Here is a 15,771-nt window from a genome sequence, read left to right on the forward strand (position 1 = left end):
CTGGTCTCGAACTCCTGAGATCAAGCAATCCCCCGCCTTGACCTCACAAAATGGTAGGATTAGAGGCGTGAGCCACCGTGTCCAGCCTTTTTGTGATGTTATGGCAATTGATGAACAAAATCCAAATTCATTGATCCACTGGGTAATGAAAAATGATACGATCTTTTCTTAATTATTAGAACACTAGAAAGAGATAGTTCCTTCATCTGCCATTTAGTTATCCAGTTGTACTGTTCATAGAGGAAAGAAAGGAAAAATGCTTTTTTTGCTTCAAGTTTTCAAGACAATGAATACTCCATCATCCCATAAGGTGACCAATTATTCTTAATGTTTATGATGGGTTTTAATAAATTGCAATTATCTTCTTTGAAGACCAAAGTTTCCCACATTTGCACAGTGGGGCCCCCTTTAAGCTGGCTCTTGAATCTTTTGGAAATTACCTAGCAGTCTTTGTTAATCTCTATTTTTGTTTTGTTTTGGTTTTTTTTTTTTTTTTTTTGAGACAGAGTCTCGCTCTGTCGCCCAGGCTGGAGTGCGGTGGTGCAATCTTGGCTCACTGCAAGCTCTGCCTCCCGGGTTCACGCCATTCTCCTGCCTCAGCCTCCTGAGTAGATGGGACTACAGGCGCCCGCCACCATGCCCGGCTAATTTTTTTGTATTTTTAGTAGAGACGGGGTTTCACCGTGTTAGCCAGGATGGTCTCGATCTCCTGACCTCGTGATCTGCCCACCTCGGCCTCCCAAAGTGCTGGGATTACAGGCGTGCGCCACCGTGCCCGGCCTTGTTTTGGTTTTTTAAGACGGAGCTTTGCTCTTATTGCCCAGGCTGGAGTGCAATGGTGCGATCTCGGCTCACTGCAACCTCCGCCTCCGGGTTTCAAGTAAGTCTCCTGCTTTAGCCTCTCAGATAGCTGGGATTACAGGCATGCACCACCACTCTCGGCTAATTTTGTATTTTTAGTAGACTGGGTTTCACCATGTTGTCCAGGCTGGTCTCAAACTCCTGACCTCAGGTGATCCACCCACCTTGGCCTCCCAAAGTCCTGGGATTACAGGCAGGAGATGCTACACCCAGCCCCTCTATTTGTTGTGACAAGATGTCCTAGGCTTATCTTTTACATTTCCTGCCAGACTATTTTCCCCAAATCCTCGTTTTAATGAAAAAAGCAAAAAGGTACTTTAAAACCACAAGCTGATGTGTAAACATCCTGATAGTTATGAATTTGTATTGAACATACTGGTACAAACTGATGAATGTGTGTATTCACACCTATCTAAATGTATTCAATATATTCAAGAATTTAGAGCACTACGTTCAATTTAAATTCATAGCCATAGGATTTTTTTTTTCCCCCAAAAAATTACATGTTCTGTATTCTCTTTCTCCTTTTTCTCACATTAAAATCCCTAGTTCTAGGCTGGGTGCAGTGGCTTATGCCTGCCATCCCAGCACTCTGGGAGGCTGAGGTGGGTGGATCACCTGAGGTTAAGAGACCAGTGTGGCCAACATGTTGAAACCCCATCTCCACTAAAAATACAAAAATGAAGCTGGGTGTGGTGGCACACACCTGTAATCCCAGCTACTCGGGAGGCTGAGGCAGGAGAATCACTTGAACCTGAGAGGCGGAGGTTGTAGTGAGCTGAGATTGTGACACAGCAAGACTCCATCTTGGGAAAAAAAAAAAAAAAAGGACCCTGATTCTCAAGAAAACAGGATTTCAAATATCCTATAAATAGTAATTATTCTATTCCACAGTATACACACAGTCCCACAATATCAGACTACCACTAGCTAAACCAAATGTTTTTGCATATGCTTTTTTATACGATGCTTTAACTCTTATTTTTAAGTTATAAGCAACATATGTTTACTACTCACCACCAGTCTGTCACTATTTCTCTAGTCATTTTGGTTATCTGGAGCTCATTTTCTGAAGTTCCTGATAAACCGCTTAAGGGAACAACATTTCCCATTTCCCAAATTTTTCTGTGTTGGAGAAGTTTGAGCCAGCCTTTTATACTTATCATTTTATTAGATATGAAAACCTCAGCTCACATTTTTCTTTGGGTATTCGAAAATGATCACTCCATTTTCTTCAAGCATAAAGTATAATTGTGAACAAAGTCTGATCATCATCTTACATTTCACCTGGTTTTGCCTAGCCAAAGTTTTCTTCCTTTAAAGTATTATATTATTTATGTCTTGGTATTAGCTACTGCTTAGGTACCAGAGTTCACTTTTAAAATATTGTTTTATATATTTAAATAAAACATTTTCTAAAATTATAGGGTTTTGTCATTTCAGATTCCCATTATCTGTATGTTGGGTCTTCTTTGTCATTTTCTAATTAAACAAAAATTGATTTTTTTATTCCTTTTTATTTTTACCTCTTTTTAAAGACATTATCCATAGTGTTTATATTGTATCTCTGATGTTTTTATTTCCAATGCTTTCTTGAGCTTATCTTATTTCTGATTCTTGTAATCCTAAATTTGTCATATTTTATATCATCTTTCTAATATCTGTTAGCACATTTTAAACAAACAAGTTTTGCTCTGCTCTGTGGACCTATCTTTCTTTTTTTTTTTTTGAAATGAAAGCCCTCACATATTTATTACTGAACCCAGCCAACCAACGCATTCATAATAGATTCAGAGAGGAAAATACGTCAAACTCTCCAGAGAGTGGTGACATTTTCAGTTTGATATGGTAATGTGATCGTGACCTTCAGACAGCACAAATATATGTGCCATCTCATGTGCAGTTCCTTACAGACCCAGCTTGGTTCTTCTCCAATGTCTCCTTTTGGAATTGTACCTTATTTCCAGTTTTCATCCGAATCCACTGGGGAATGGGACGATTTTGCTTTTGTTTCTTGGCCAGGAATCGCTTAATCCTGAAAGTCTTGTGAGAAGACATGGCAAGAAGTGGAGGCAAGAATACACCACGATGGCGGAGAAAGGAAAAGAGCGGACCTATCTTTCTGATACATCTTCATTGTCCAGAAATCTTCTCTACTCTTTCTCTTCATTAAAATAACTTCGTGTGAGATTCATCTAAAAACTTTCCTTAGTTTCTTTTTAAGTAAAATTCTGTTTCCTAAACTTTGAGAAGGAAACATGATTCATGGGAACTTCTCTAAGTTTAAGTGTTCAAAACCAGTATTCTGCTGAGAGATTTTGGTTGACGATTCCCTATTCTACTTGTATTTGGACCTTCTCTTCATCTTTCTCTTCTTCAATTTGGCTTTCCCCCAGCAGTTTCTCTTCTGTGGGGAACCCTGTCCTGGAAGAGAACCTTGGCGAACTCAGTGAATCAGTTCTAATACTTCCTAGGTGCTAGTTTGCTTCAGTCCTTCAGACCTTAATACAAGCCTCTTGGACTCACCCACATTTGAAATGGGCAGAGCCTCTCCCACTTGAGTGCTGTTTTGAACCCAGCCTGCTGTTTCAGTGATGACCCGAGAGGTTCTGTTCTCAGGTCATTAGATGCCGTTTCCTCACTCTGCTTCACCTGAACTGATGCCAATGCCAGCTTGTGGTCTTGTGGCTATCTTCATCCACTTACGTTGCTCATGGATTTTTATTTTGCTATCCAGTTGCTATTATATGGTGATTTGGAGATTGGAAACTATGGCACTGCTGCCATCTGCCCCTTCTCCCACACTAGTTTTAAAGATTTCCAAAACCAATCCTATTTCCAGTCTTACTCTGCACCTCTGGCTTTAGAGGAATCTGCATGTCTCCATTTGTCAAGCTTATCAGACTTTTACCTCTTCTAGTCTTCTGCCACTGACAATGATCATTTCTTTGTTTAATCACTTACTACTCATCCATCAGTTTCCTTGCCTGATGTCTCTTCTTCCATTCTGTTAACCCTTGTGGATTTGTCTTATTCCTTTTCTGTCATTTAAGTAGCATTTTTAGTGAGTGAGGGGATAAATATTTGTAGACAATGTTTGATTCACATTCCTAATTTGTTTTACAACAGAAAACATGCATGTAGAATTCAAATCCGCTTTTGTTCTTTGGATTAGGTCTTTTTTAGATTGGGCCCTTTTGGGTTTTAGTTTTTATTTTGTAATAGCTTTAATTAGCTTTTCTTCCATTCTGATCTCATTTTCCTAGAGTCCTCCACCAAGTCTCACTTAAAAATATAAATACTCTGGCTCTTTCCTTTGTCCTCTGTATCACAAATACTTCTAGAATTCCTTTAATTCCTGTCACTTCAGATCCTCAGTTCGCAGCTGGTTCTCTTTCCATGCATCTGCCCATTTCTTTGCAGAGTACGTGTCACAGACCTTGCAGATTTATTATCTTATGCAGTGTTCAGGGGACTAGTTTTAAATATATGTTAAGGAAACTTCAGCCCACACTTCAAAAAATATTTATTAAAACTGAGGCTATTTTGAAGTTTAAAAATATTAATGATATAAGAAGTACTTCCTTTCATATGATGCTGAAAATTTTCCTTCAGTGTCAACCTATAATCCAATCAAAACTTTCAGGGATAAGAGAGCAATGTCTCATTTGTGTAATGATCTTTAACTCTTCCAATTACCCCTCCCATCTCAACTTTATTTTCAATTCAACCCTGAAGGACAGATGGGAAAGGCAAGTGGAAAACTTTATTTTTTATTTATTTATTTATTTTTGAGACGGAGTCTCGCTCTGTCGCCCAGGCTGGAGTGCAGTGGCCAGATCTCAGCTCACTGCAAGCTCCGTCTCCCGGGTTCCCGCCATTCTCCTGCCTCAGCCTCCAGAGTAGCTGGGACTACAGGCGCCCGCCACCTCGCCTGGCTAGTTTTTTTGTATTTTTTAGTAGAGACGGGGTTTCACCGGGTTAGCCAGGATGGTCTCGATCTCCTGACCTCGTGATCCGCCCGTCTCGGCCTCCCAAAGTGCTGGGATTACAGGCTTGAGCCACCGCGCCCGGCCGGAAAACTTTAAAGCCTGGAGAAACAGTGATTCCATTTACTATCTTTCTACTTGACAACATTACAGAAATATTTAGAGTACATTTTTATAAACCCCAGGGGATTTTCCCAACTAACATTAAAACTTCCAAAAACTTGTCAGAGATACAATTATTCTTCTATTTAGCTTCTTATAAAAATATAAAAAGCTGAGCAAAAAAACCACAACCCAATTATAAAGTTAATATACAAAATGTATTCTATTTTTAAAATGGCACAGAATGAAAAAAAATTCTTCAGGCTGATAAGTGTCTCATTCCCAAACAGGGACTTCAAATTGATTAGATTCTCTTGCAGGCAAAAGCATTGCAGCAGTCTACATTTACTGGAATATCGCTCTTTGAACACGCACACATTCAGGTTTGTTAAATATATCCTCTTCCGCTTCTGGAGTTAGTTGGATGTTATCTCTGACTGGGGACAGGGGTTTCTTACAAGAAGGAAGCTTTTCGGAATCTCTGCAAAATAGAATAAAATAAATTTGGTATTTTTAGGGTACTGATTATGAGAGAAGAAATATTCTACCTGGACAAAATAGAGGGATATGAAGAGGATAAGACCGTTTACTGTATAATCTCCTTCAGTTCATTATATAACACAATCAGCTTCTCCTGTGAGCACTCCCCATACTTTCTGAGTCTCACTTCTTAGTGCCTCTTCTTGCTTTCAAAATCACCATTCAGTGTAGGTGCTGGGGCACCACTCGATATATTAGCTAAGGCAGAATGATTCCAATACTTTAATTCTTTTCTCCTTAGTGCCCTTCTCAAGTATGGTTAAGAACCAATATAAGTGAAGCAGGAACAAATGGTTAAGCCCTGGTGAAGCCCTACCTTTTTTTTTTTTTTTTTCTTTTTTAAGACAGTCTTGCTCTGTCACCCAGGCTGGAGTGCAGTGGCACGATCTTGGCTCACTGCAACCTCCACCTCCCGGGTTCAAGCGATTATCTTGCCTCATCCCGAGTAGCTGGAACTACAGGCCTGCACCACCACGTCTGGCTGATTTTTGTATTTTTACTACAGATGGGGTTTCACCATGCTGGTCAGGCTGGTCTCAAACTCCTGACCTCAAGTGATCAGGCTGCCTCAGCCTCCCAAAGTGCTGGGATTACAGGCGTGAGCCACCGTGTGCGGCCTAAGCCCTATCTTTTATTCCCCTCTCAGTTGTTTTTTCTTTTTTCTTTTCTGGAAGGAAGCTATCTATAAAAATTAATCCTGTTATGAAGATACTACAGGTAATTCTATCTCCTGTCAACAAAAATTAAATACCAGTAAGTCTTTTTTTCTCAAAGGCATTTAAGAATACTGTTGCACCCTTAATTTCTCTCTAGCAACAGTTTTCAAAGCATGTTCCATGACCCCTGGAGAGTCCCAAGATCCTTTCAACAGGTTTCCAAGATCAAAACTATTCTTACAATATTCAGACTTTGTTCCTCCTTTCCACTGTGCTGACACTTGCATGGATGTTGCTAAAGCAGAACTGAGTGAAACTGCTGACAACTCAGTGTGAATCAAGACGGTGGCATCACACCGTACAAGTCATACCACGACTATTTGTATTCTCCACCTCCGTGCACTTGCAGTTAAAGAAAAGTCTCAAAAATGTTCTTGATGGAAGCAGTAAAAATCACTAATTTCATTAAATCTCAACCCTTTGGTATACTTCAAATTTTTAAAAAAAATTTTTTTGAGACAGGGTCTCGTTCTGTTGCACTCTGGCTGGAGTGCAGTGCCGCAATCTCAGCTCACTGCAACCTCCACCTCCTGGGCTCAAGCAATTCTGCCACTTCAGCCTCCTGAGAAGCTGGGACTATAGGCACATGCCACCACGCTCGGCTAATTTTTTGGTATGCTTTTTAATATTCTGTGGCAAAATGGAAAGCACAAACAAAACACTTCTATTGTGTATAGAAGTATGATAGTTTATCTCAAGTGAAAGCATGTGACACTAAGGTCATTCAGGACTTCTCTAAAATGAACAAAAAGGGGCCAGGCGTGCTGGCTCATGTCTGTAATCCCAGCACTTTGGGAGGCTCAAGCAGGTGGATTACCTGAGGTGAGGAGTTCGAAACCAGCCTGGCCAACACAGCGAAACCTGATCTCTACAAAAAATAAAAAATTAGCAGGGCATGGTGGCAGGTGCCTGTAATCCCAGTTACTTGGGAGGCTGAGACAGGTGAATCACTTGAACTCAGGAGGCGGAGGCTGCAGTGAACTGAGATTGTGCCACTGAACTCCAGCCTGGGTGACACAGAGAGACTCTGTCTCAAAACAAACAAACAAACAAACAAACAAAATGAACAAAGAGAGTCTGTTACTTTAAAGAAAAATAAATAACAGTATTTGTTGCTAATGATAAAATTCAAGCTTTCAAATAAAAATTAAAATTTTGGAAAACATATCTGCCACACAACGGTTTTCCAATGTTAAAGGCTTTGTTGATTGTGACTTTTTTCTTATACTGTATAATAAAATATATCAATATTTGGAAGTACATCTCAGTGAACCAATAGTTTCCAAATGACCAACTCATGATGTGACATGTAAAGGATGCATTAAAAGTGCACCAGTGTAGGCCAGGCAAAGTGGCTCACACCTGCTATAAAAAAATGAAATAATTAACTGGGGGTGGTGGCATACACCTGTAGTCCCAGCTACTCAGGAGGCTGAGGCAGGAGGACTGCTTGAGCTCGGGAGGTCGAGGGTACAGTGAGCCAGGATTGTGCCATTCCACCCTAGGCAACAGACGAAAGATACACCAGTGGACTGTAATATGACACAGAGCACAAAAAGTCAGTTGATATGGTTTCATATTCTACACTACAACTAACCTTAAGAAACTACAAGTTGTTGAATTTAGACATAACAGCAGAGAAGAAAATTTACCATTATCTAAAAGGGCTATCAAAATATATATTTTCTAACTACAGATATGTCTATTTCCTTATATACTCAACCAAAACACCAAATCATAACAGATCAAATGTGGAAGCAGATATAAGAATCCAGCTGAGTTCTATTAAGCCAGGCAGTAAAGATTTGCAAAACGAAATGTAAAACCATGCCACTTTTCTCACCTTTTAGGGGGATTTGGAAAATATAGCTATTTATTTTTTAAAGGTACTCTCTACATTCATATGTAATAGGCTTATCGTTATTTTAAAATTAATATTTTTAAATGTTCACTTCAATTTCTATGATAGGTAAGTGTTGACAAATATAACCTACATAAACCAAAGTGTTTTGGGGCCTTTAATAATTTTTAAGGGTATAAAGCATTCCTGAAAACAAAACGTTTGAAAACTGCTGTCATATGGTTTAATCCTAGACTTTGCACAATGGAAAATAAGAAACGATTGTCCAGCTCTTACTTATTTACAAAGTGTTTCCTACTCATACCACCTCATCTATGACGATATTTCTATTAGGTAAGGTTTAATCCTATCATTCCATATAATTGAAAAAAAACCTTTTATTAAACTTAGCACATTTCTTTTATTGAGAACGAGAAAATAGCTATAAGGTAATGCTACTCTGCGGCTAATTTTGTGGTCTAACGGAAGTATTATGGTTAACAAAAATTTAACTATATAGAAGATGAATTCTTTTAAAACAGTGCTGGCCTGCAAATCTGGCAAATTCATCATATAAACTCAATGAGTCTCTCCATTTTAAGATTGATAAATTAGAGAAGTATGATATAGCACTGTACTTCTGCCCCTTCTTTAAAATCTTATTTTCGGCCAGGTGCAGTGGCTCACGCCTGTAATCCCAGCACTTTGGGAGGCCAAGGCGGGCGGATCACCTGAGGTTGGGAGTTCGAGACCAGCCTGACCAACATGGAGAAACCCCGTGTCTACTAAAAATACAAAATTGGCCGGGCATGGTGGCACACGCCTGTAATCCCAGCTACTTGGGAGGCGGAGGTTGCAGTGAGCAGAGATCGCACCATTGCATTCCAGTCTGGGTAACAAGAGCGAAACTCCGTCTCAAAATAAAATAAAATAGAATAAAATTTTTTTCTCTTTACCATCCTGAGAGATAAAAAAAGGAAGGCAAGAGACTTAAGGCCTAGGAAAGCAATTTGCTTAACATCAGAGACCCCAAAACCAGACTGAAAACTGGTTTTTTTAGTTTGCCGCCTTTTTATGAAAAGAAGGTATAGAAATTGAAATTAAGTATAAAGAATCAGTTAAAGGGAAGAGAGAAAAATAATTATTTTATAGTGAGAGAAACAAAAATTGACTCATATGAAACTAGAAAGAGTTGGGAGAAAGGGATGGAAATTACAGAAAATAACAGTTTATCTTGTTTCAGAATAAGAAATAAGGCAACTCACTTTTTAAATCCAAAGTTTTTCCAGAGCTCATTGAGTTTGATCTGTAATCCCGGCTTGTTCTCGGCATTATGATGCTTTCTCTTCTGGATGCTTGCTGGCTTCTTGCTCAGCCCACTGGCTCTGGCAGGTCCGAGAGGTTTGATCTTGGTTGTAGAAAGAGAGTCTGCAGAAATTGACTTATATAACCCAGGAACCTGAAGATTAAACACCCATTTTAAGACCATTCTGTTAAATCAACTAACTTTAATTTCAAACTATTCTTATTTATTGAGACGGAGTGTCGCTCTGTCACCCGGTCTGGAGTGCAGTGGCGCGATCTCAGCTCACTGCAACCTCCAATTCCCGGATTCACGCCATTCTTTTGCCTCAGTCTCCTGAGTAGCTGGGACTACAGGCGCCTGCCACCATGCCCGGCTAATATTTTATATTTTTAGAAGAGACGGGGTTTCCCTGTGTTAGCCAGGATGGTCTTGATCTCCTGACCTCGTGATCCACCCACCTCGGCCTCCCAAAGTGCTGAGATTACAGGTGTGAGCTACTGCGACCAGTCAAACTATTCTTTATACGTAAGAGCAAAATAAACCATAAGCAATGGTAAAAATGTGCTATTTATAAACGTCTATTACAGAAGTCATCATGAATTATTTTAACAGGTAACAGCAAACCTGGCATAAAATTTAAAAGTTCTCTCTTTTGTAAAGGAACAGAGAAAAAAATGAATCTCTCTCACTGCCTCCCTTTCCAGAGGCAATTGCTGCTCCCAGCTTCCTGTGCATCCAGACTCACGCACGCGCGCACACACACACACACACACACACACACACACATACACACAAACTGGCAGCATAATACATGCTGTTGTACACTTCATTTTTCTCACTTAATGTATCTTGATTCCACTTAATGATGTATCTTAGAGATTTTTTTCAGTTCACAGGAAATAGAATTTTATTTTGAATAGGTTGCCTGTTCTTCCATTGTATATGTATGCCATAACTTACTTAAACAAACCTCTATTGACATTTAGGCTGTTTCTACTAAGGGTTGATTTTTACCCTGTGAACAGAATGGAGACAATGAAGTTTTGTTATTGCTTCTCAGGATAGTAAGAATGAGGTCTATTAAAAAAGGTTTACAATACGAATCTGGCAGTGTGTGTATAAAGAATGAAAAAGTTAAAGTTTCACACAGTAAAGATGAAATCCTTAAATATGTGTTGGTGATGGGGAGAAAAAAAGAAGACAAAGAAATAAACGTTAGAATTTGGAGAGGTATCAATGTTTGGTTGTTTTTCTCCAGCTGCTGTAGAAGGATCAAACTGACAGTTATGAAGAAAAAGGACAACCTTAGGATTTTGAAACTAAGTGGCAGATAACATAATTTTATTTAATAGATAAAACACATTCTGAGAAGAAATAGAGGTAAAAGGCGCGAGTTTGATTTTAGGTATTAGACGGGAGAGCTCACCCGGAGGGTCACCAAAACAGAAGTGGTACTCACATCCCTGACAAGGCAAACCTCTGAGAATAATAATAATACGATGTTTTACTATCTAGACATAACTCCTTTTGGAAAAGTACTTCCTACATCTCCAGTCATATCCATCATTGTAAATTATTCTGCATGTATCTTTCCAGACTTCTTAATATGATACCACAAACATGCAAATGTGCACATGAATATTTTAAAGTATTTAAACAAAACACCACTATACATATTATTAACATATTTTTCCTTTTCACTAATAATGAATGTCTTTTCAAGTTAGTAGATATGACTGCAAAAGCCTTCTTGCTCAAAAATTTAAAAAATAATCTCATATTTACATATTTTATATTTGTATCTTTACTGTATTGGAATTTGCTATGGACTGAACGTTGTGTGCCCCCCACATTCATGTTGAAGTCCTAACGCTTAACTCCTAATGTGATGGTGGGATTTTTGAGAGGTGATTAGATCATGAGAGTGGAGCCCTCAGAAATGAGATTAGTGCCCTTATAAGAAGAGGTACAAAAGAGATGTTCTCTCCCTCTACCATATAAGGACACAGCAAGAAGGCATCTGTCTACAAACCAGGAAGTGGGCTCTCACCAGACACCAAATCTGCTGGTGCCTAGACCTGGGACTTCCCAGCCTTTAGAACTGTGAGAAATAAATATTTATCATTTAAGCAAATCCAGTTTCTGGTATTCTGTTATAGCAACCCATATTGACTACGGTAGAATTTATATTTATATTGTGTGAGACGGACATCTTCTTTCAAATGGATAAGCAGGGCCTGTATTACAATTTTAAAAAGTTTTTATGGTACTAGAAACATAATATCTGCTCATGGTAGAAAAATACAAGAAAAAGAACAGAAAAAAGTTCACCTGTATTTCTACCACTAAGAGCTAAAACCAAAGATTATTTAATAATTCACTCCCTTATTGTTATTTAGATTATTTCCAATTTTTCACTATTATAACCAATGCAGTATTAAGTATTCTTGTATTTAAATTCTCAATGTTTCCTTAGGCTAAAGTTCTAGAATGCACTTACTAGTTTAAATTATTTGAACTCTTTCAATTTTTTTTCTAGAAATGGCAGACCTATACTTATCTTTTAAAATATGTGATTCTATACTCTCATAAAAAATGAGTATAATTAAAAACATTTTTTGGAAATATGAAGAGGCAAGAAATGATTTAATTATTTTAATTTGCACTATTTGATTACTAATAAGGTTAAACATATGGTTAAACAAATGAGGTTAAACATCTATTAATCAACCATTGGTACTTTTCCTTTTGTGACCTGTTTATGACCTTTATCCATCTTTTAAGTTAGGAAATAGTGTTTTTATACTGATGAACAAGAACACTTAATACATAAAATATGCTTTAATTTGTGCTTAATATATAAAATATGCTTTACTATGTAGTAACACAAATATTTACATATTTGGATTTAAAAAACCACGGGTACACAGTTTCTAGGCAGCCTTTTGGCAGTATGTATCAATGCTAAATCACACACGCCTTGGGACTATGTATCAATGCTAAATCATACATGCCTTGGGACCAGTAACACCACTCCATGGAATGAATCCTTACAAACTAATCAAGAATATGTCCTCAAATATTTATCCACAAGATCTTGGTTGCAGTATTATTTGCTAGAGCAAAAGAATTTAGGGTAAATGACAAAAATAAGCGGATTGGCCAAACCCATACAACTGCATATTATAAAGTCATCACATTAATGACTAAAAGTACATGGAAAATGATCTTTCATACACACTGCAAGAGAAAATAAGTTACATAGCTTAAACACCTACAGTCAAACATGAAGTTTTAAAGCAGACATTTTTATATAAATGAGAGACTACAGGTATTTCAATTTTTAATTCTGCTTGTATTTCTCATTTTATAGTTGTAAGCATACACTGCTTCTGAAATTAAAAAAAAAATTAAATAAATGTTTTACCTTGTTCCTTAGAGGTGTGTCTTTTGAGAAATGAGATAAACGTAGCTTGGAGGTCTGGTCACTTTGACTGTCAAGTAACTTAATATTGCAATCAGATTCCTTGAGTCCCCAGATCAAAAAATAAAATAAAATTATATTTTTACTATAGAATTTTTATGACAACAAACCAATATTCAACAAAATGGAAAATAAATAAGAACATGGGAGAGAGTTAATAAAAGAAAATGAATCTAATATGGAAAGGATGATGTTTGCCAATTTCATTGAAGAAGCTAGCAAGGTGTTTCAGCTGGAGAGGTCAATTATATAAAATATCTATTTAAAATTAAAGTATTTTATGAACTGTTAGAAGAGGATGTAAAAATGCAGAGTCAGATAAAACACGAGTCTCCTACTGTAAAAATGTTGAGTTACACATGTGTGGTTAACAGTTTTCATCTTACTAGCTAAAATAAGTTGAACAGGTGCAGCTCCATCCTTTCTTTTAATCAAGTAACATGTTTAACTTTAAAGAGAAAAAAAAGGTATCCACTTTAAAGTGGAGTTGTATTGTATTAAATGCACTTCATCTTTAGTGATGACTTTCAGACCTACCCTCTGCCCCCAATTTTCTATCAGATAAGACTTTTCTATAGATGGAGAGTTCTCTTATAATCTGCATTCCCATGAAAGTCAAATAAAAGAGGACAATGAGACCAGGTGTGGAGGCTCATGCCTGTAATCCCAGTACTTTGGGAGGCCAAGGTGGGTGGGCAGATCACTTGAGGTCAGGAGTTCGAGACCAGTCTGGCCAACATGGTGAAATCCTGTCCCTACTAAAAATACAAAAATTAGCTGGGCATGGTGGCACATGCCTGTTGTCTCAGCTACTTGGGAGGCTGAGGTGGGGAAAATCGCTTGAACGCCCAAGGTGGAGGTTGCATGAGCTGAGATCGTACCTCTGCAATCCAGTCTATGCAACAGAACAGACTCAAAAAAACAAAAAACAAAAAACAAAGGGCAATAAAAAAACCCAATAGTGAAAAGCACCCCATTAACTTGTGTTATACCTTACAGAAACCCTAACATTCCTTGCTCATAGCTAACAGTATTGTGACTCTGGGCTAAATCATTTCCTGAAGATCACAAGGAAGGTCCTAAGATGACTTCAACCTCAAATACGGTCAAGGAACTCAACACAGAATCTATGATTGTTGCTTTTCACAGTGAACTACCAACAGAAGGCTCTAATATTGGAGCATTTTCTTCTGAACTGTAGGATAAAAACTGATATTCAAAATGATGCCCCAAGGGCATCACAGCTTTCTGAAACATTTCTGAATCAAAGAAAGATTATATCATTTTACGTTAACTGTCAGCATCAAATTCTTTGAGAATCAACTATTTATTCTAATAAGAGTTTACTACATCTGGCAGCAAAAGAGATGACTTAATGAATGATTCCTAGTTTTGGTTAGTTTGTTAATTTTCGGGGGGGTGTGGCTAGGGGAGGAGGATTCATATTTCTATAACCATTAGTATATTAAAAAAGGTTAGCCCGGAAGACAAAATGAGGAATTCTATTAGTATGACCAGCCTACAGCGGGAGCTGATAGGGCTTCCCAGGAAAACCTGGCTAAACGCTTCCAAAGTAAATGAAACAGTAAGATGCATGCTGGAAATATAAAAAAGATAACCCCAAAGGAACTCAGCAGACTTAATATCCTCACAAATTAACAGTGATGTTTTTATGAAAGATGTTCAAGACAGCCAATGCTGTGGTACCCAAGTGGCAGTAAGAGAAGATGCAGTACGAAGTAGAAATGACAAAGAAGAGATAAAGATGGAGGTTCATAGTAAAAGAAACACTCTTCTAGTCTAGTATGCACAGTACTCAGGATGGACTAACTGAAGGCAAAGCAAAAGAAAGGGAAAAGAAAAGCAGAAGCCTCCAAGGCGGCCAAGGGTATGGCTCGGCAGCCTCTTAAAAACGTAAGAAGGGCCGAGTGAGGTGGCTCACGCCTGTAATCCCAGTATTTTGGGAGGCTGAGGTGGGGGTGGATCACCTGAGGTCAGGAGTTCGAGACCAGCCTGACCAATATGGTGAAACTCCATCTCTACCAAAAAAACAAAAATTAGCCAGGCGTGGTGGTGTACACGTATAATCCCAAATATTCAGGAGGCTGAGACAGGAGAATCACTTGAACCCAGGAGGCGGAGGTTGCAGTGAACCGAGACTGTGCCACTGTACTCCAGCCTGGGCGACACAGCGAGACTCTGTCGCAAAACAACAACAACAAAAAAAAAAAACATAAGAAGGAAGTCTCTGAGCCTACTCTGGCTCAGGAGGCTGCCCGATTTGGGGGGAAAAAAAAGAAGTAAAAAAAGGCACAGGGGACAGATTTTGGGTTCAAATATATGAATACATTTCAGCTTTCTCCAAATGAAAACAGCTTATTTACACATTTTAATTTGGCTTTTTTCTTCAATTTCAGTCCAGTGTATCTCTACTTTCCTTTGGGAACTTGAATAAAATATTTTCTTCTTTAATAAATAAAAGCTATACTGATTTATTGGATGCTGTTCAATATTTGGAATTATCAGGTATCAAAACTCTGTCAAATATTACCATGGTTATAATTGTTCCTACAACTTGGTCAGTTACTATAGTTCATAAAGATAAAGAAGGAATGTTATATTGGTTAATCTGAGATAATTCAGGTTTAAAAAAAGCTACTGCCAACATGTCATTTAAAAATATATCACTGGATCTTACGAGCAGTACAGTCACGTACTGTGTAACGATGTTTCATTCAACAGCAGACCATGTATTCGGTGGTCTGCATATTTGGATTGCATAGTCAGTATTTTCACTATAACTTTCTATGTATGACACACAAATACTTACCATTGTGTTATAGTTGCCTACAATGTTCACTTCCATAACGTGCTGTACAGGTTGTAGCCTCAGAGCAATAAGGCTTTAGCATCTAGCCTAGGTGTGTAGTAGG

The 15,771-nt window shown here is 38.2% G+C and overlaps 1 protein-coding gene across 1 annotated transcript in view; it reads right to left on the reverse strand.

Annotated features, from left to right (window-relative positions):
* Positions 1-4,968: 4,968 nt before the first annotated feature.
* The window catches only part of EXO1 (exonuclease 1), a 41,368-nt gene continuing 30,565 nt past the window's right edge, over positions 4,969-15,771 (reverse strand). Inside the window, exons 13-15 of the mRNA XM_023216181.1 lie at positions 12,782-12,880; positions 9,314-9,507; positions 4,969-5,433 (exon numbers count right to left, since the gene is read on the reverse strand). Of these exons, the coding sequence (XP_023071949.1) occupies positions 5,298-5,433; positions 9,314-9,507; positions 12,782-12,880 (429 nt within the window). The 3' untranslated portion in view covers positions 4,969-5,297. The remainder of the gene's footprint in view (positions 5,434-9,313; positions 9,508-12,781; positions 12,881-15,771) is intronic.

Source organism: Piliocolobus tephrosceles, chromosome 1 (assembly GCF_002776525.5).
Source record: "Piliocolobus tephrosceles isolate RC106 chromosome 1, ASM277652v3, whole genome shotgun sequence".
Lineage (NCBI taxonomy): Eukaryota > Metazoa > Chordata > Mammalia > Primates > Cercopithecidae > Piliocolobus > Piliocolobus tephrosceles.